This window comes from Myotis daubentonii, chromosome 2 (genome assembly GCF_963259705.1).
Source record: "Myotis daubentonii chromosome 2, mMyoDau2.1, whole genome shotgun sequence".
Taxonomy (NCBI): Eukaryota; Metazoa; Chordata; class Mammalia; order Chiroptera; family Vespertilionidae; genus Myotis; species Myotis daubentonii.
In genome coordinates this window covers 161,568,015-161,581,197 of record NC_081841.1, presented here as the reverse complement: position 1 = coordinate 161,581,197, position 13,183 = coordinate 161,568,015, and the positions used below count along the sequence as shown (strand labels likewise).

Sequence of the window (13,183 nt, the reverse complement as noted above, 5' to 3'; positions counted from 1 at the left end):
TTACATGGAAGAAGAATTGTCATCTTAATTCTCTTTTCCTCAACTTGTCAGTTGCAAAGAATCATAGGTCTTTTGTTTAAAATCTGAAAATATAATGTCTTTATTCCTTTACTTGGTGGCATGCAGAAATGGCAGATGTCTGTGTCATGGTTCTTCTTGAGCTTACCATGTCTCCCCGCTTTTACCATAAGGTCAGATAGGTTCCTAGATGGGGAAAAGTTCAAAGTATATGGTACTGTGTCAGCCTGCTTTTCTGAGCCTGCTCTGAAGGAGCACTGTTAAGATTTTTTGGTTCAGTAGGGTATTCACTGCTACTTTTATCTTCAACTTAGTTCAAACTCCCTGTTTACACATTTCTCCTCTCTAGTTTAAACTTCATTTTCCTTAGTGTATAGGTTTCTAACAAGAAGTTTAAATTTTATCTGTAGACAGGATGTCCCAAACAACCACTACCTTGCAGTTTAAAGCTTTTATTAGTAAAAATATAAAGGGAGACTTTAAAGAGGAATGTCAGGGTTCTCTTGCCTTGAAGTGAGGTCAGCATGATACCCAGTCAGTCATAATATTATGCTTTGGATAAGAAGTAAAAGATTAAAAAATGCTTTTACAATGTACTCTATTTCCCGGTTCCCAGGGCTCAGTTTTCTCATTTAATATCTTAGTTACCAATCCACAGGCAAAAAAGACTTGACGTTTTCACTTGATGAATATGATAGTGTATGGGATCCTCCTGAGAGGATGGTGGAGAAGCAGTGCTCCATTTCTCTTTATGAAGATGACGTTTTGGTAGGGGATGGGGCTTTCCTCTCAGTGTTCGGTTTTCAGGTGTAAGGTCAGATGGAGGGCGTTCACCATGAAACAGATACGGTGACTTGGTTCCTAATTGTTGACCATTCCTAGGTCTATAAACATTCCCCAAGTGAAATAATAATGACCATGGAAGGTTTTATTTTTCATTTTATTGCTGAATAGTTTACTAGTCTCATATCGGTTAGGAAGTATTGCTGCCCTTATAGGAATTAAATAGTTCTGATTTCCAGAAATACCAGTTTGGTAGCTTTCCTTAGAATTGCAAGGAGTAGAGAGTACTTATGAATAGCTGATTTTGGTCAATAAATAAAAAGATAGACATAGCTATCACTTAAAAAATGCAGTGACTTTTTTATTTAAAAACTAGTAGCCCTGCGCACAAATCCGTGCACCAGTAGCTCGCTGCCGCCCTCCTGTAGCTTCCCCTGCCCCCTGCCCCCGCTCCCCCTCATAGCTTGCTGCCCTGCCCCCTCCTGTAGCTTTCCACTGCCCACTTGTAGCTCGCTGCCCCACCTTCCTGCTGATCCGTGATCCGGTTGTTACTCGATTGGTCGTTATGTAGCAGCCATTTGCATATTACATCTTTAGTATATATAGGATATCTCATCAATTTGACATTATAAAAATTTATATAAATTGGATTTATGTATTAATTTAATATGACTTGCAATTGCCAGAAAATCTGTTAAATCTGTACTAATGAAAATGAAGATGTTTTAACATTTTTGGTGGTAGCATTTTTACAGGCCACAAGATAGGGAACCTTATTCTAGAAGAGTAGATCTTTTTGCTCTGTAAACACTTTTCCACTTTCTAGAGCAAGAAGTGTTTTTTGTCTAATCAATATGAATTTCAAAAGGGGAAGCAGCAGTGGGCTTAGGATCACTTGGTATGGTTTCTGATACCTGCATAGTGTGAGCGTGGGTATTGTAGGCTCTGTCTGTAAAAGGAGGAGGGAGTTGAGGACCCTTCTAACTATGTCTCATTTTTGTGTGTCTGCAGTTTATTGTTTTGAGTGTAAAAGCATCATGTCTTTTTATGTAAAATCTTTGGTCTCTACTTTTTTTCCATCTTCTCATGCCCCACACTTCTCACCTATCCCTGTATCTCCCCTCTTCCACCTGAAGACTTGCCACGTTATCTATAAGGTAGAACGGAAGAATTATTTACCTTAGAAAATGGCATTTTATTATTAAAGTTTCCTTTGACAGAAGAATGAATTTTGCTTTTATTTGCCTTTTTCAAAATAAATTTAATGGAAATATATATTCATGGAACGTTCTCCAGCCCTAGTTTAGAATGTAGGAAAAAAGTAGGGTTCTTTTTAAAAAATTAAACATTGAAGTATCGCTTTTGAATTACGATCATAACTATACAAGAACAGAATGCTTTTGATGCTGTGTGTTCTTTTTATTCTGCTAATTAGATTTCTCTGATTTTTGTGCTACCAAAGCACTTTGATATAACTTCTCTTGACATAACTCAGTATGTCTAGTTTATAAATTGTAAATGGCCTAAGGGAAATACAGGATTTTTTCAATATGACTTAGTAAGATAAAAATCTCATTTTTAAATCTTATGTTTGCCTGTAGCTAAAGCTAAGCTTCTTACTTTATAGCTATGACTTCCTGTGCCTTTTTCTTTCCTTTTACAGTTTGTGTCAAACCTTAGTTTCCACAGATATGTGTTATAAAGATCAAACAAATAATTTGCTTTATTTATATATAGTATTTTGAATTTTAGTTTTGTGCTCTAGAAACAACAGTCGCTAACTTCACAACATAGCTGTATATTTTAATGTATTTTTATAGAGCTAACTATTTAAGGGTGATATTTTGATGATATCTTCTCGTGAAAGAAGACTGCTAGATTTTATAAGCTATTGTCTATATTTCTTACCAAAATGTTAAGCTGATATAACTGATCAAGGAACCAGTACTCAATCTGTTACTGTATGGATAAAAACATAAATCAAAGCCCAATTCACTAATTTGTTTATTGTTTGCTACTGCTTAACCTTTAGCTATTACAGACATAAGTTTAAAAGTTGCTATATGTTGTGTTTATAATCTTTTTGAAATATCAGTAATCAACTCAGTAACCACATGAAATAATTTCTTATTTTAATACTAGAAACATTCAGACTGCAGGTTTTGCTTTAATCCCCTTTGTCGTGAAAACAAGCTGTTGGAATACCTTGGACATTAGAAGTCACATCGCAAGCTTCTGGCTCCGTAACATGCTAAGCCTAGCAGTGTCTATGGCCTGGTGGGTGTAGGCCAGAGCTCCATCATAAATCAGACACGGAGCCCAGCAAGTAGAGTAAGCTTTGCTTCTGAACTGAATGTGGTAGATTCTTTGGAATGGAGGCTTTTCTGAGACTGGCCTGAAGTTAGAATGGCCTCCCACGGGAGTCCTGGACCAGGACAGTTCTGGTTATTCCCTTCCTACATTAATATCGACATGAGGAAAAATGACTATCCTATATAATTAAAGGCTAATATGCAAATTGTCCCCTCGACCTGGAGTTCCACTGGAAGTTTGATCAGGGTGCAGCTGCCGGCCAACTGCCCATGGCCACTCTCCCCTGCCACCCCCCTGCTGGACCCACCCATGCACGAATTTGTGCACCAGGCCTCTAGTTTCCATATGTATGTTAAACCAAAACACACATGATGGTAAAACTTGCCCAATAGTCTTAGTTGACCTTCCTGTGACTTGCTTTTATGACCTCAGTTAAGTGAACTTAACTATCAACTATAATGTAACATAACATAACAATAACAATAAAAATAAAGTAATACTGCTTTTATTTATTTGAATATAGGTGAATTTGTCATTGAATATTAGAGCAATAAAATTAAACTTCGTCTATTTTATGCACCCTCAGACAAATGCATAACATTTTATTTTCTTATCCAAATTAACTTTAGATTCAAATGTACCAGCTGTCCAGACTCCTTCATGACTATCACAGAGAGCTCTACAATCACCTGGAAGAAAATGAAATCAGCCCCAGTCTTTATGCTGCCCCCTGGTTCCTCACACTGTTCGCCTCTCAATTTCCATTAGGATTTGTAGCCAGAGTTTTTGGTAAGAGATGCCTCTGAGCAAATGGAACAGTTATTTATTCCAAAGGAATATACTTCTAGCCAGTTGCTTTATCATGTGTGATACAGAATAGCAGATTGCTAGTAGAATTGAATAAAAATGCCTGGCTCTGTTCTGAGAGTAATTTGAAACCATATTGGTCTTAAATAAAATTGATATTACAAGGGAAAGAAGAAGAATCCGCTCCTGTATTTGAGAGAGCTGTATTGGGCCTTTACTTTCATTTATACCTAATAATCAGAGTATACTTCTGGGCTGAGGGACCCCCCCTGAGTGCACTACTTTGGTGCACTGGGCCTCTAGTTTATATATAGTACTTTGAATTTCAGTTTTGTGCTCTGGAAATAACAATTGCTGACTTCACAATATAGCTGGCTATTTTAATATATTTTAGGATGATATTTTGATGATACCTTGTAGTAAGAAGAATACACATGTTTGTTTCCATCATATTTTTTTGTTTTTATTTTATTTATTATTATTTTTTTTAATCTTTATTGTTGAAAATTTTTTTGTTTTTAAATCTAGGTGATTTTGACCACTATTCTTTGGCAAAATATTTGGTGGTTTTGCTGCAGTAATTTAAAACAATAACCACAATTTAAAAAAACACACAAAACTATTAACACCAATAGCATGCTATTTATAATAGTGGATGCATAATTTGATATGAAAATTATCTCTTTTTTTAGATATTATTTTTCTTCAGGGAACTGAAGTTATATTTAAGGTTGCACTCAGCCTGCTGAACAGCCAAGAAACACTTATAATGGAATGTGAAAGCTTCGAAAATATTGTTGAATTTCTTAAAAGCACGCTACCTGATATGAATACATCTGAAATGGAAAAAATTATCACCCAGGTATGCTTTACAACATGATAGTAATAAGATAACAAGATTATGAAGCAATTTCCTCTACTAATTATATATTAAATATTTTAGCATAAAGATGTAGTTTTGCTTGACAGATGGTTTTTATTTGATCAGCTATATTCTATTTAGAAGTGAAACGTGAAATTTATGTATTATGACATTTTCTGTGTGACTATAACTGCCAATTTGTACTGCTTAATCCCTTCACCTTATCACTTTGAAATTTAAAACTTTTTAAACTACGTTTTACACATCTCCCTTTGCTTATATATACATATAAATATGTATATTTTTTTTACATAAGTGAAATTATACTATACATGCTATTGCATAACTTAATTCTTAATTAAAATATCTGTAAAGTATTAGACATTCTTTCATGCCAATAAATACAGCTCATATCATCATTTTTAATGATTGCACAATAGTCCATTGTGTCCATACACACTAGTAAGGAAAGAGTGATGCTTGTTTGAGAGGAATAAAAAGATTGTTTAAAAATCTCACTTAAATTCTTAGATTTGAGTATATCTACACTAATAAAAGAGAAAAATGGTAATTGGCGTACGACGATACCCTTTTCATTGGCTAATCAGGGCTATATGCAAATTAACTGCCAACTATGATTGGCAGTTAACTGCCAACAAGATGGCGGTTAATTTGCATATGTAGGCACAATGCAGGGAGGTGAAAGGGAAAGCAGGAAGAAGCCCCCTGCCACTGACAGTGATCGGAAACCCAGGGGGGAGCTAAGAGCTGGGGGGCAGGGCAAAGGCGGCCCTGGGGCCGCCTTTGCCCTGCCCCCCAGCCATGATCGGAGAATCAGGTGCCTTTTCCGCCCTGGCCAGTGATAGCAGGAAGTAGGGGTGGAGCCAGCAATGGGAGCTGGGCACGGTCGAAGCTGGCAGTCCCAGGAGCTAGGGGTCCCTTGCCTGGGCCTAAAGCGGAGCCCACGATCGCGGGGCCGCTGCAGCTGCGGGTCCCCGCTGCCCGAGCCAGACGCCTCAGCCAGAGGCATTAGGCCTGGGCAGGGGCGGAGCCTGCAACCACGGGGAGCTGGTCTGACACCTCTGCTGGAGGCCTCAGGCCTGGTCAAGGGGTCGATCCGGTGATTGGTGATCGGAGAGTGATGAGGGTCAACTCCTCTGGCCGAGGCATCAGGCCTGGGTGGGGGGCTGAGCTGGGGATTGGGGGGATATGATGGTCCCCTTGCCCAGGCCTGAAGCCTGGGTCAGAGGCGTCAGGCTTGGGCGGGGGGTGGAGCAAGCGATCAGAGGGAGATGGGGGTCCCCTGCCCAGGCATGATTCCTGGGCCAGAGGCCTCAGGCTTGGGCGGGGGCCAGAGCCAGTGATCAGGGGGAGATGGGGGTCCCCTGTCCAAGCCTGACACCTCTGGCAGAGGCGTCAGGCCTGGGCAAGGGGCCGATCAGGTGATCAGAAGGTGATGGGGGTCTACGCCTCTGGCTGAGGCATCAGGCCTGGGCAAGGGGCAGAGCCAGCAATCGGAAGGGTCTGGGGGTCCCCTGCCCAGTGGGCCAGAGGCATCAGGCCTGGGCTGGGGGAAGAACCAGTGATGGGGGAAAATGAGGGTCCCCTGTCCAGGCTTGACACCTCTGTCAGAGGCGTCAGGCCTGGGCAAGGGGCCGATCCTGCGATTGGAGGGTGATGGGGGTCAACGCCTGAGGGCTCCCAGTATGTGAGAGGGGGCAGGCTAGGCTGAGGGACACTGCCCCCCCCCCACCCAGTGCACGAATTTCGTGCACCGGGCCCCTAGTCTGATTATAAAATGATAAGTCCGATTCTTTGTGGGCTCTTTTTTCTCCACAATGTTAGTGTAGACACCAATGCTTAAGAGGCAGCAACTGCCTCACCTTCCCCCACATGTTTAGATTAAGGAGGGGTTACCTATCCTCTAACTGCTAAATAACCTGTCTTCCTATTTGGCAGCAATATGGGAGAGGGGAGGCAGCCTGATTTAACCCTGCAGCTCTGTGCAGTGCACAGGGTGTAAAATTTTGAAGATTCTCTGTGTGGTAGAATACATAGATGTCTCCTAAGAGGCTCACCATGGCTTAGCAAATGGATCAGAATGTGTAGTATATGACCTTTCTGTCCCATTGACAAATAATTAGGAGGGCTTTGGGTGTCATTATTATAGAAATACTCTATGCAATTTTGTTTACTGATCAGCACAGATGATCTCTAACATAGATAGGAGGTACTCAATAACTTATGTTGTTTTTCTGGTATGCTACATGTTGGGAGATAGTTACTAGATTGTGTATATTTTGGTTACCAAATATCTTTGAACATTAACTTATTGTAATCTTGGCTTCATGATGACAGTGTTTCATGTGTGTAGAAATAATTTATTTTTCCTTACATTGACATTCCTGCAGTGCCACGCTATTCCTCATTAACAAGTATTTGGACATCTCTATGAAATACACCCGCTACACAGGCTGTATATCAGTATACATACTGAAGACCAGACTAACCCGTGGCGTTTTCATGGCAGGTTTTTGAGATGGACATTTCTAAACAGTTGCATGCCTATGAGGTGGAGTACCATGTGCTGCAGGATGAGTTGCAGGAGTCGTCCTATGCCTGCGAGGACAGTGAGCCCGTGGAGAAGCTGGAGAGGGCCAACAACCAACTGAAAAGGCAAAACATGGACCTCCTAGAAAAACTGCAGGTAAAGGGATAAAGGTTTGACCAAAAACAAGCAAACAAACAAACAAAACAAAACAGACAACCAAAAATCTCCCCACAAAAAACGCTTGAACGCCTCCTGCCTGTACAGAGCTATACCGGAATAATAGGGACGTGACATGGAATGAACCATTGCTGACGATGGGCCACAGTGTGTCAGACTATGTTCAGGTGCTGTGGGGCTACAGATGTGCATACAAATTGAATTCTCACTTGAGAGAGGAAATGTACACTCACGAGAGAGTTAAATGGCAACTCAAAGTATAACCTGGTTAACTACCCAATGGGTGTTGCACATACAGGGTGGAGCCAAAGTAGGCTTACAGTTGCTTGTATGGAAACTAATACAATAAATAATAATACATGAACACATTCTGTGTTTTGTGTACTCACAACTATAAACCTATTTTGCCCCATCCTGTATTTGGTTAAATTCAAGGAAGGAGAGGTTACATGTGGGAAACTGGGAATGCTCTAGGGAACTTGGGGCTTGAGCCAACTCTGAATGGTTGGTGGAAGGAGTGAGTGAGGAGTGGAGGGGTTGGTATAAATAAGGAGGATGCAGCACAGCAGCAGAGTAAGCTTGGTGTCAGTTTATGGTTTCTGCTGAGACATGATGGGATAAACACGATGGAATTGTAGATAACTCTCCGTGTGAAGCAGAAGAGCATGACTTTCATCCTGTTGAGAGGGAAACGTTTTCCAAGTGTTTGAGCCATTTTTTAGAAAGTGGTGCAGATTAGAATGGGAAGAGAAGGCAGGAGACCATCTAGAAAACATTTGCACAAGTCTGATTGGAGATGATGAGAATTGTCTAGAGTAAAACCCACAGAAATGGAAAGAACAGGAGACACCCTTGAGAATGGGAATGATTATGTGTAATGCATAATCCCTGCCGTCAAGAAGTTGATAATTACGAGGGAATACAAAATTATATATAATCTATACTAATAAAAGGGTAATATGCTAATTAGACCAGACATCTTCCAGGCATCCTTCCAGACATCCTATGGACAAAGTCATGGTGGCAGGGGCCAAGGCAGAGGTGGTTAGGGGATCAGGCCGGCAGGGGAGGGCACTTAGTGGCAACCAGGCTGGCAGGGGAGGGCAGTTAGGGGCAATCAGGCCGGCAGGGGAGGGCAGTTAGGGGTGACCAGGCTGGCAGGGGAGGGCAGTTAGGGGCAACCAGGCCATCAGGGGAGGGCAGTTAGGGGTGACCAGGCCAGCAGGGGAGGGCAGTTAGGGACGATCAGGCCGGCAGGGGAGGGCAGTTAGGGGCAACCAGGCCATCAGGGGAGGGCAGTTAGGAGTGACCAGGCCATCAGGGGAGGGCAGTTAGGGGTGACCAGGCCATCAGGGGAGGGCAGTTAGGGGTGACCAGGCCGGCAGGGGAGGGCAGTTAGGGATGATCAGGCCGGCAGGGAAGCGCAGTTAGGGGGTGATCAGGCCAGCAGGCAGGGGTGGTTAGAGGTGATCAGGCTGGCAGGGGAGCAGTTAGGGGCATTAGGTTGGCAGGCAGAGGTGGTAAAGGGCGATCAGGCAGGCAGGCAGGCGAGCAGTTAGCCAGCGGTCCCATATTGCGAGAGGGATGTCCGACTGCCAGTTTAGACCTGATCCTGAGGGGTCCCAGATTGGAGAGTGTGCAGGCTGGGCTGAGGGACCCCCCCACCATGCATGAATTTTGTGCACTGGGCCTCTAGGATATAATAAAAGGCTAATATGCAAATTGACTGAACGGTGGTCTCTATGACATGCACTGAACACCAGGGGGCAGATGCTCAACATAGGAGTTGCCCCCTGGTAGTCATTGCACTATCACAGGGGGAGTGCCTCTCAGCCAGAATCCAGGCTCACAGCAGGTGAGCATAGCGGTGGTGGCGGGAGCCTCTCCCACCTCTGCAGCAGCACTAAGGATGTCCAACTGACGGCTTAGGCCCTGAGGGCTCCCAGACTGTGAGAGGGTGCAGGCTGGACTGAGGGATCCCCCCAAGTGCACTGATTTCGTGCACCAGGCCTCTAGTTTATAAATAAACCACAATGAGCAATTTAATGGAAAGTAAAGTTTCACATCTGCAATTATATAATGGTGCTGTGTATTCAAGCCCAGAGGGGTTGGGCTTAAGAGTATTTAGTGGAGGGAAGGTTAGAGGGCACACCTCTGGGGGTGGAGAGATGAGTTCTGAGTTAGAGCTTCAGTGCCTAATGGCTCCTTACTTTCTGCTTATCACTCATTTCCCAACACTGCACCTGTTGCCAAACTAGAGACCACTACAGTCTGCTTCTATTGGTGAACCTCTGGACCAACTAGGAGAGAACCAGCTCAGAAACAAAGGGATGCTAGAGTAACTGCTCCCCAAGAAAAGGAACACTAACTTCCTTTACTTCATCTTACGTTAGCTCTGGCCCATCGGAAATTTTATGCTTTTTCTTATTCAAAAAAAGAGCCAACGTTGTTTGTTTTTGAAAAGAAAAATAAACAGTTGAGGGTATTGTTCATGATTACATGGATATTTCAACGATGGTTAGTTGAGTATGTCTACATGCATTCTGAGTCTGCTCAGGCATTACATGCCTGAGGAGAAAGCAAGGTTGAGGTGTATTTGCACCTGCTTTATATTATAATGATTTTCGTTAATGATAACAAACTTTTTCATTGACAGCTCATGTTGCCATTGTGTCTGGGTTCCCAAGTTACCTGAGCACTGCTGACACCCATAAAAACTGATAGGATTCTAAGTGTGTTTAGAAAACCTTGCATGTCCATTTGGTAAAAAGTCCCTCTTAGCACCTCAAGGCAGTCAGGAATCTCCTGTTTCTCCATCAGATCCCACTCATTCTGGGGGAGCACCAATGTATGGAGTGAGGACCCTCTCCAACTTGGACTGATGACAATGTTGCACTTTCGGTGTGCTCAGTGAAATGAGATGTATATTGTTAGTACCATAGTTATATTTTTAGAGAAACCTATAAAATCTCCATTTCATGGAAGGTTTCAGAGGACCTGCTTCACATACTATTTTATCAGTCACTAGAGTCCTGGTGCACAAATTCGTGCATGGGTGGGGTCCCTCAGCCTGACCAGCAATTGGGGCCGTCTCGCCCAGTCCTGATTGGGGCTGGCCTGCTGGGGGGAGGGGCTATGGTAGGTTGGGTGTGGGAGCACACTGACCATCAGGGGGAAGCTCCTGCATTGAGCATCTGACCCCTGGTGGTCAGTGCACGTCATAGCAACTGGTCGCTTGATCAACTGGTTGTAATGGTCGCTTAGGCTTTTATATATATAGATATGATAAGATTGCTTAATATACATAGGTCTGGTTGCTGCTACAATGAAAAACCAGAGTCTTCACATTTTTTATTTAGAGGATTTTTATTTTGTCTCTCCTCCCTTCTCCTCCCCCCAACAGATAGCTCATGCTAAAATCCAGACCTTGGAATCCAACCTGGAAAATCTTTTGACCAGAGAGACCAAAATGAAGTCTTTAGTCCGGACGCTGGAGCAGGAGAAGATGGCTTATCAGAAGACAGTGGAGCAGATCCGGAAGCTGCTGCCTGCCGACGCTCTGGCCGACTGCGAGGCGCTGCTCAGAGATCTGACCTGCAACCCCAACCATAAAGCCAAGGCCGGGGGCAAGGCGTAGCCGGGGCTCGGAGGACGCTGCGGACAGTCTGTGAGCTGCGGGCTGTGCTGGGCAAGACACTGAGGGTGGGCCGCGTTCCGGCTGAGCCCCAGCCCCAGCCCCAGCCCCAGCCCCAGCCCCCGCCAGTGGGCCTCACTCTCACCAGAGTTTGCCAACCCTAAGCCATTGGGCATAGGCGGACTAATTTCTGTTGTTGTAGACTATGTACATATAGAAAATGGACATCAAGAATTCACTCTTCGGGACAAAAGGAGGTCCATGTATATTTAGAGCAATTTTTAAAATCAAAACTTCATGAAATCCACACCAAAGGGAAGTTAGGGTAAAGTTCCCCTTAGACACATGCGAAATCATCTCATCTTTGTAGTGAAACAAAGCTAGCGAATCTTTGTCTATTGAAATATACTTGAAAAAAATGAATGTATTTTTTTCTCCAAAGAACAGCATGTTTCACTCAGTAGTGTGTGTGTGTGTGGGGGGAAACATTTGTGACTTGATGTGTGTCTATACCAGGAAGATGACTGATTGTCAGTCACGCTCCTGTGGTTTTTCCCAGGAAAATTTTCGGGGACCTTTCTCCCCAGCCTGCTTTGTGCCAACTGGCATGTTAGTCTACATGCATTTTGAGGCTGCTCGGGCAGCACCTTTGATGTGCCTGAAAAGGCAAGGCTGAGTCTACCCGCCTGGAAGAGAATTGTTGCTAATTTTCTAGCAAATTAGACCAGCATTGTAACTCAAACTAAAAATATCAGGCCTCTGAGTTTTAACTTAGGACCTGAACAGTTTTCCCCCCTTTTTATTTAAATCACTCCCACATTTGTCTCCTCTTTACTTGGTGCCACAGAGGTGACAGGATTTGCCATTTTCCCACCAAAATATGGGAGCTGTTACTTCTCTCTACCTTAAATGAAGGACAAGGAAATGCAATCAAGGCTGGTTTGCTAAAGATGACAGGCTATGTTCAGACACTTTATTTGGACAATTGATAGAATGTAATCAGCTCACAGTCATCTCCCCCTTCCATGTGAACATGTGTGGGAACCGTGAAACGTATAAAACAAGCTGATGAAGTGTGTTGGAAGGAAAGGGGAAAGCGCAGAAAGCCCATCTGAGACCCATACCCCTGCGTTGGGGCACCCAGCTTTCACGGCCACGGACGGTGTATTGGAAGACCTTCTGGTATGGTAGGTGCTTGGAAGGGAAGCGACGTTTAAAGCACACAGGCAGTTCTCCGTTTCAGAGAAGATTCTGTGACGGTGCCTCTGGAAGTAGGTGCCTTTTTGCCTTTCCAAACAGCATTGATCATTACTGCTTTCTGCAGGACTAATATTATCACGGATGGTCTGGGATAATTCTCTTCGAAGGGAGTTTGGTATATACACAAGCTACACTGTATCATAGAGTAGAAGAGTCAAGCTCTAAAGGTTTTGGACAACCTTGATGAGCAGATGAAAAGCCCCCTCACACTGTTCCCCAGTATAATTGTACTGACTCCTGTTACCAATCAGCATAGCATGCTCTCTAATCCAGGCAGTTCCTTACAAGAAAATGAAATCTTATTAGTCAAGGTAATGTAATTTCTAGGGTCTAGGAAATGCTGATTCTATATACCCCATTCAATTGGGGCCACCAACTGATTTGCTGCTCAATTTTCCCCAAAATGTCTCTACTTGTAGGAGGTATTTTTTTTTTCCTATGAGGAATATGAAAAATATCCTTCTGTTACTCGCTGGTGATGAAAATTGCCTGATGTGTGTGAGAGCCAAGGAATCTTCAAGTTGGGAAGAGAAACTTTTGTTCAGTTCAAAGGAAATTTTATTCTGGATGTTCAGAGGCAGCGACATGAGTTGTATTATGGTGGTCAGAGACTAAGGTGTCTTGGATACACTATTTCTTTTGAAAATGGATTTCCTTTTCTTTTGTGATTTTGTAAACGTTGCACCAATTACGCTTCGTGCATTGTTACATCTTCATCACGTCTGCATCGGGTGTATGTGATGTCTAGTTCATTTCCAATAAATACATCGCTTCCGTT

At 43.2% G+C, this 13,183-nt stretch overlaps 1 protein-coding gene across 6 annotated transcripts in view; it reads left to right on the top strand.

The window, feature by feature from the left end:
• The window catches only part of TBC1D4 (TBC1 domain family member 4), a 212,674-nt gene extending 199,491 nt beyond the window's left edge, over positions 1-13,183 (top strand). For all 6 annotated transcript variants that reach the window (XM_059684834.1, XM_059684835.1, XM_059684833.1 and 3 more), the window contains 4 exons: positions 3,744-3,903; positions 4,614-4,783; positions 7,314-7,490; positions 10,915-13,183. In XM_059684834.1, coding sequence (XP_059540817.1) covers positions 3,744-3,903; positions 4,614-4,783; positions 7,314-7,490; positions 10,915-11,148 — 741 coding nt within the window. In that variant the 3' untranslated portion in view covers positions 11,149-13,183. The remainder of the gene's footprint in view (positions 1-3,743; positions 3,904-4,613; positions 4,784-7,313; positions 7,491-10,914) is intronic.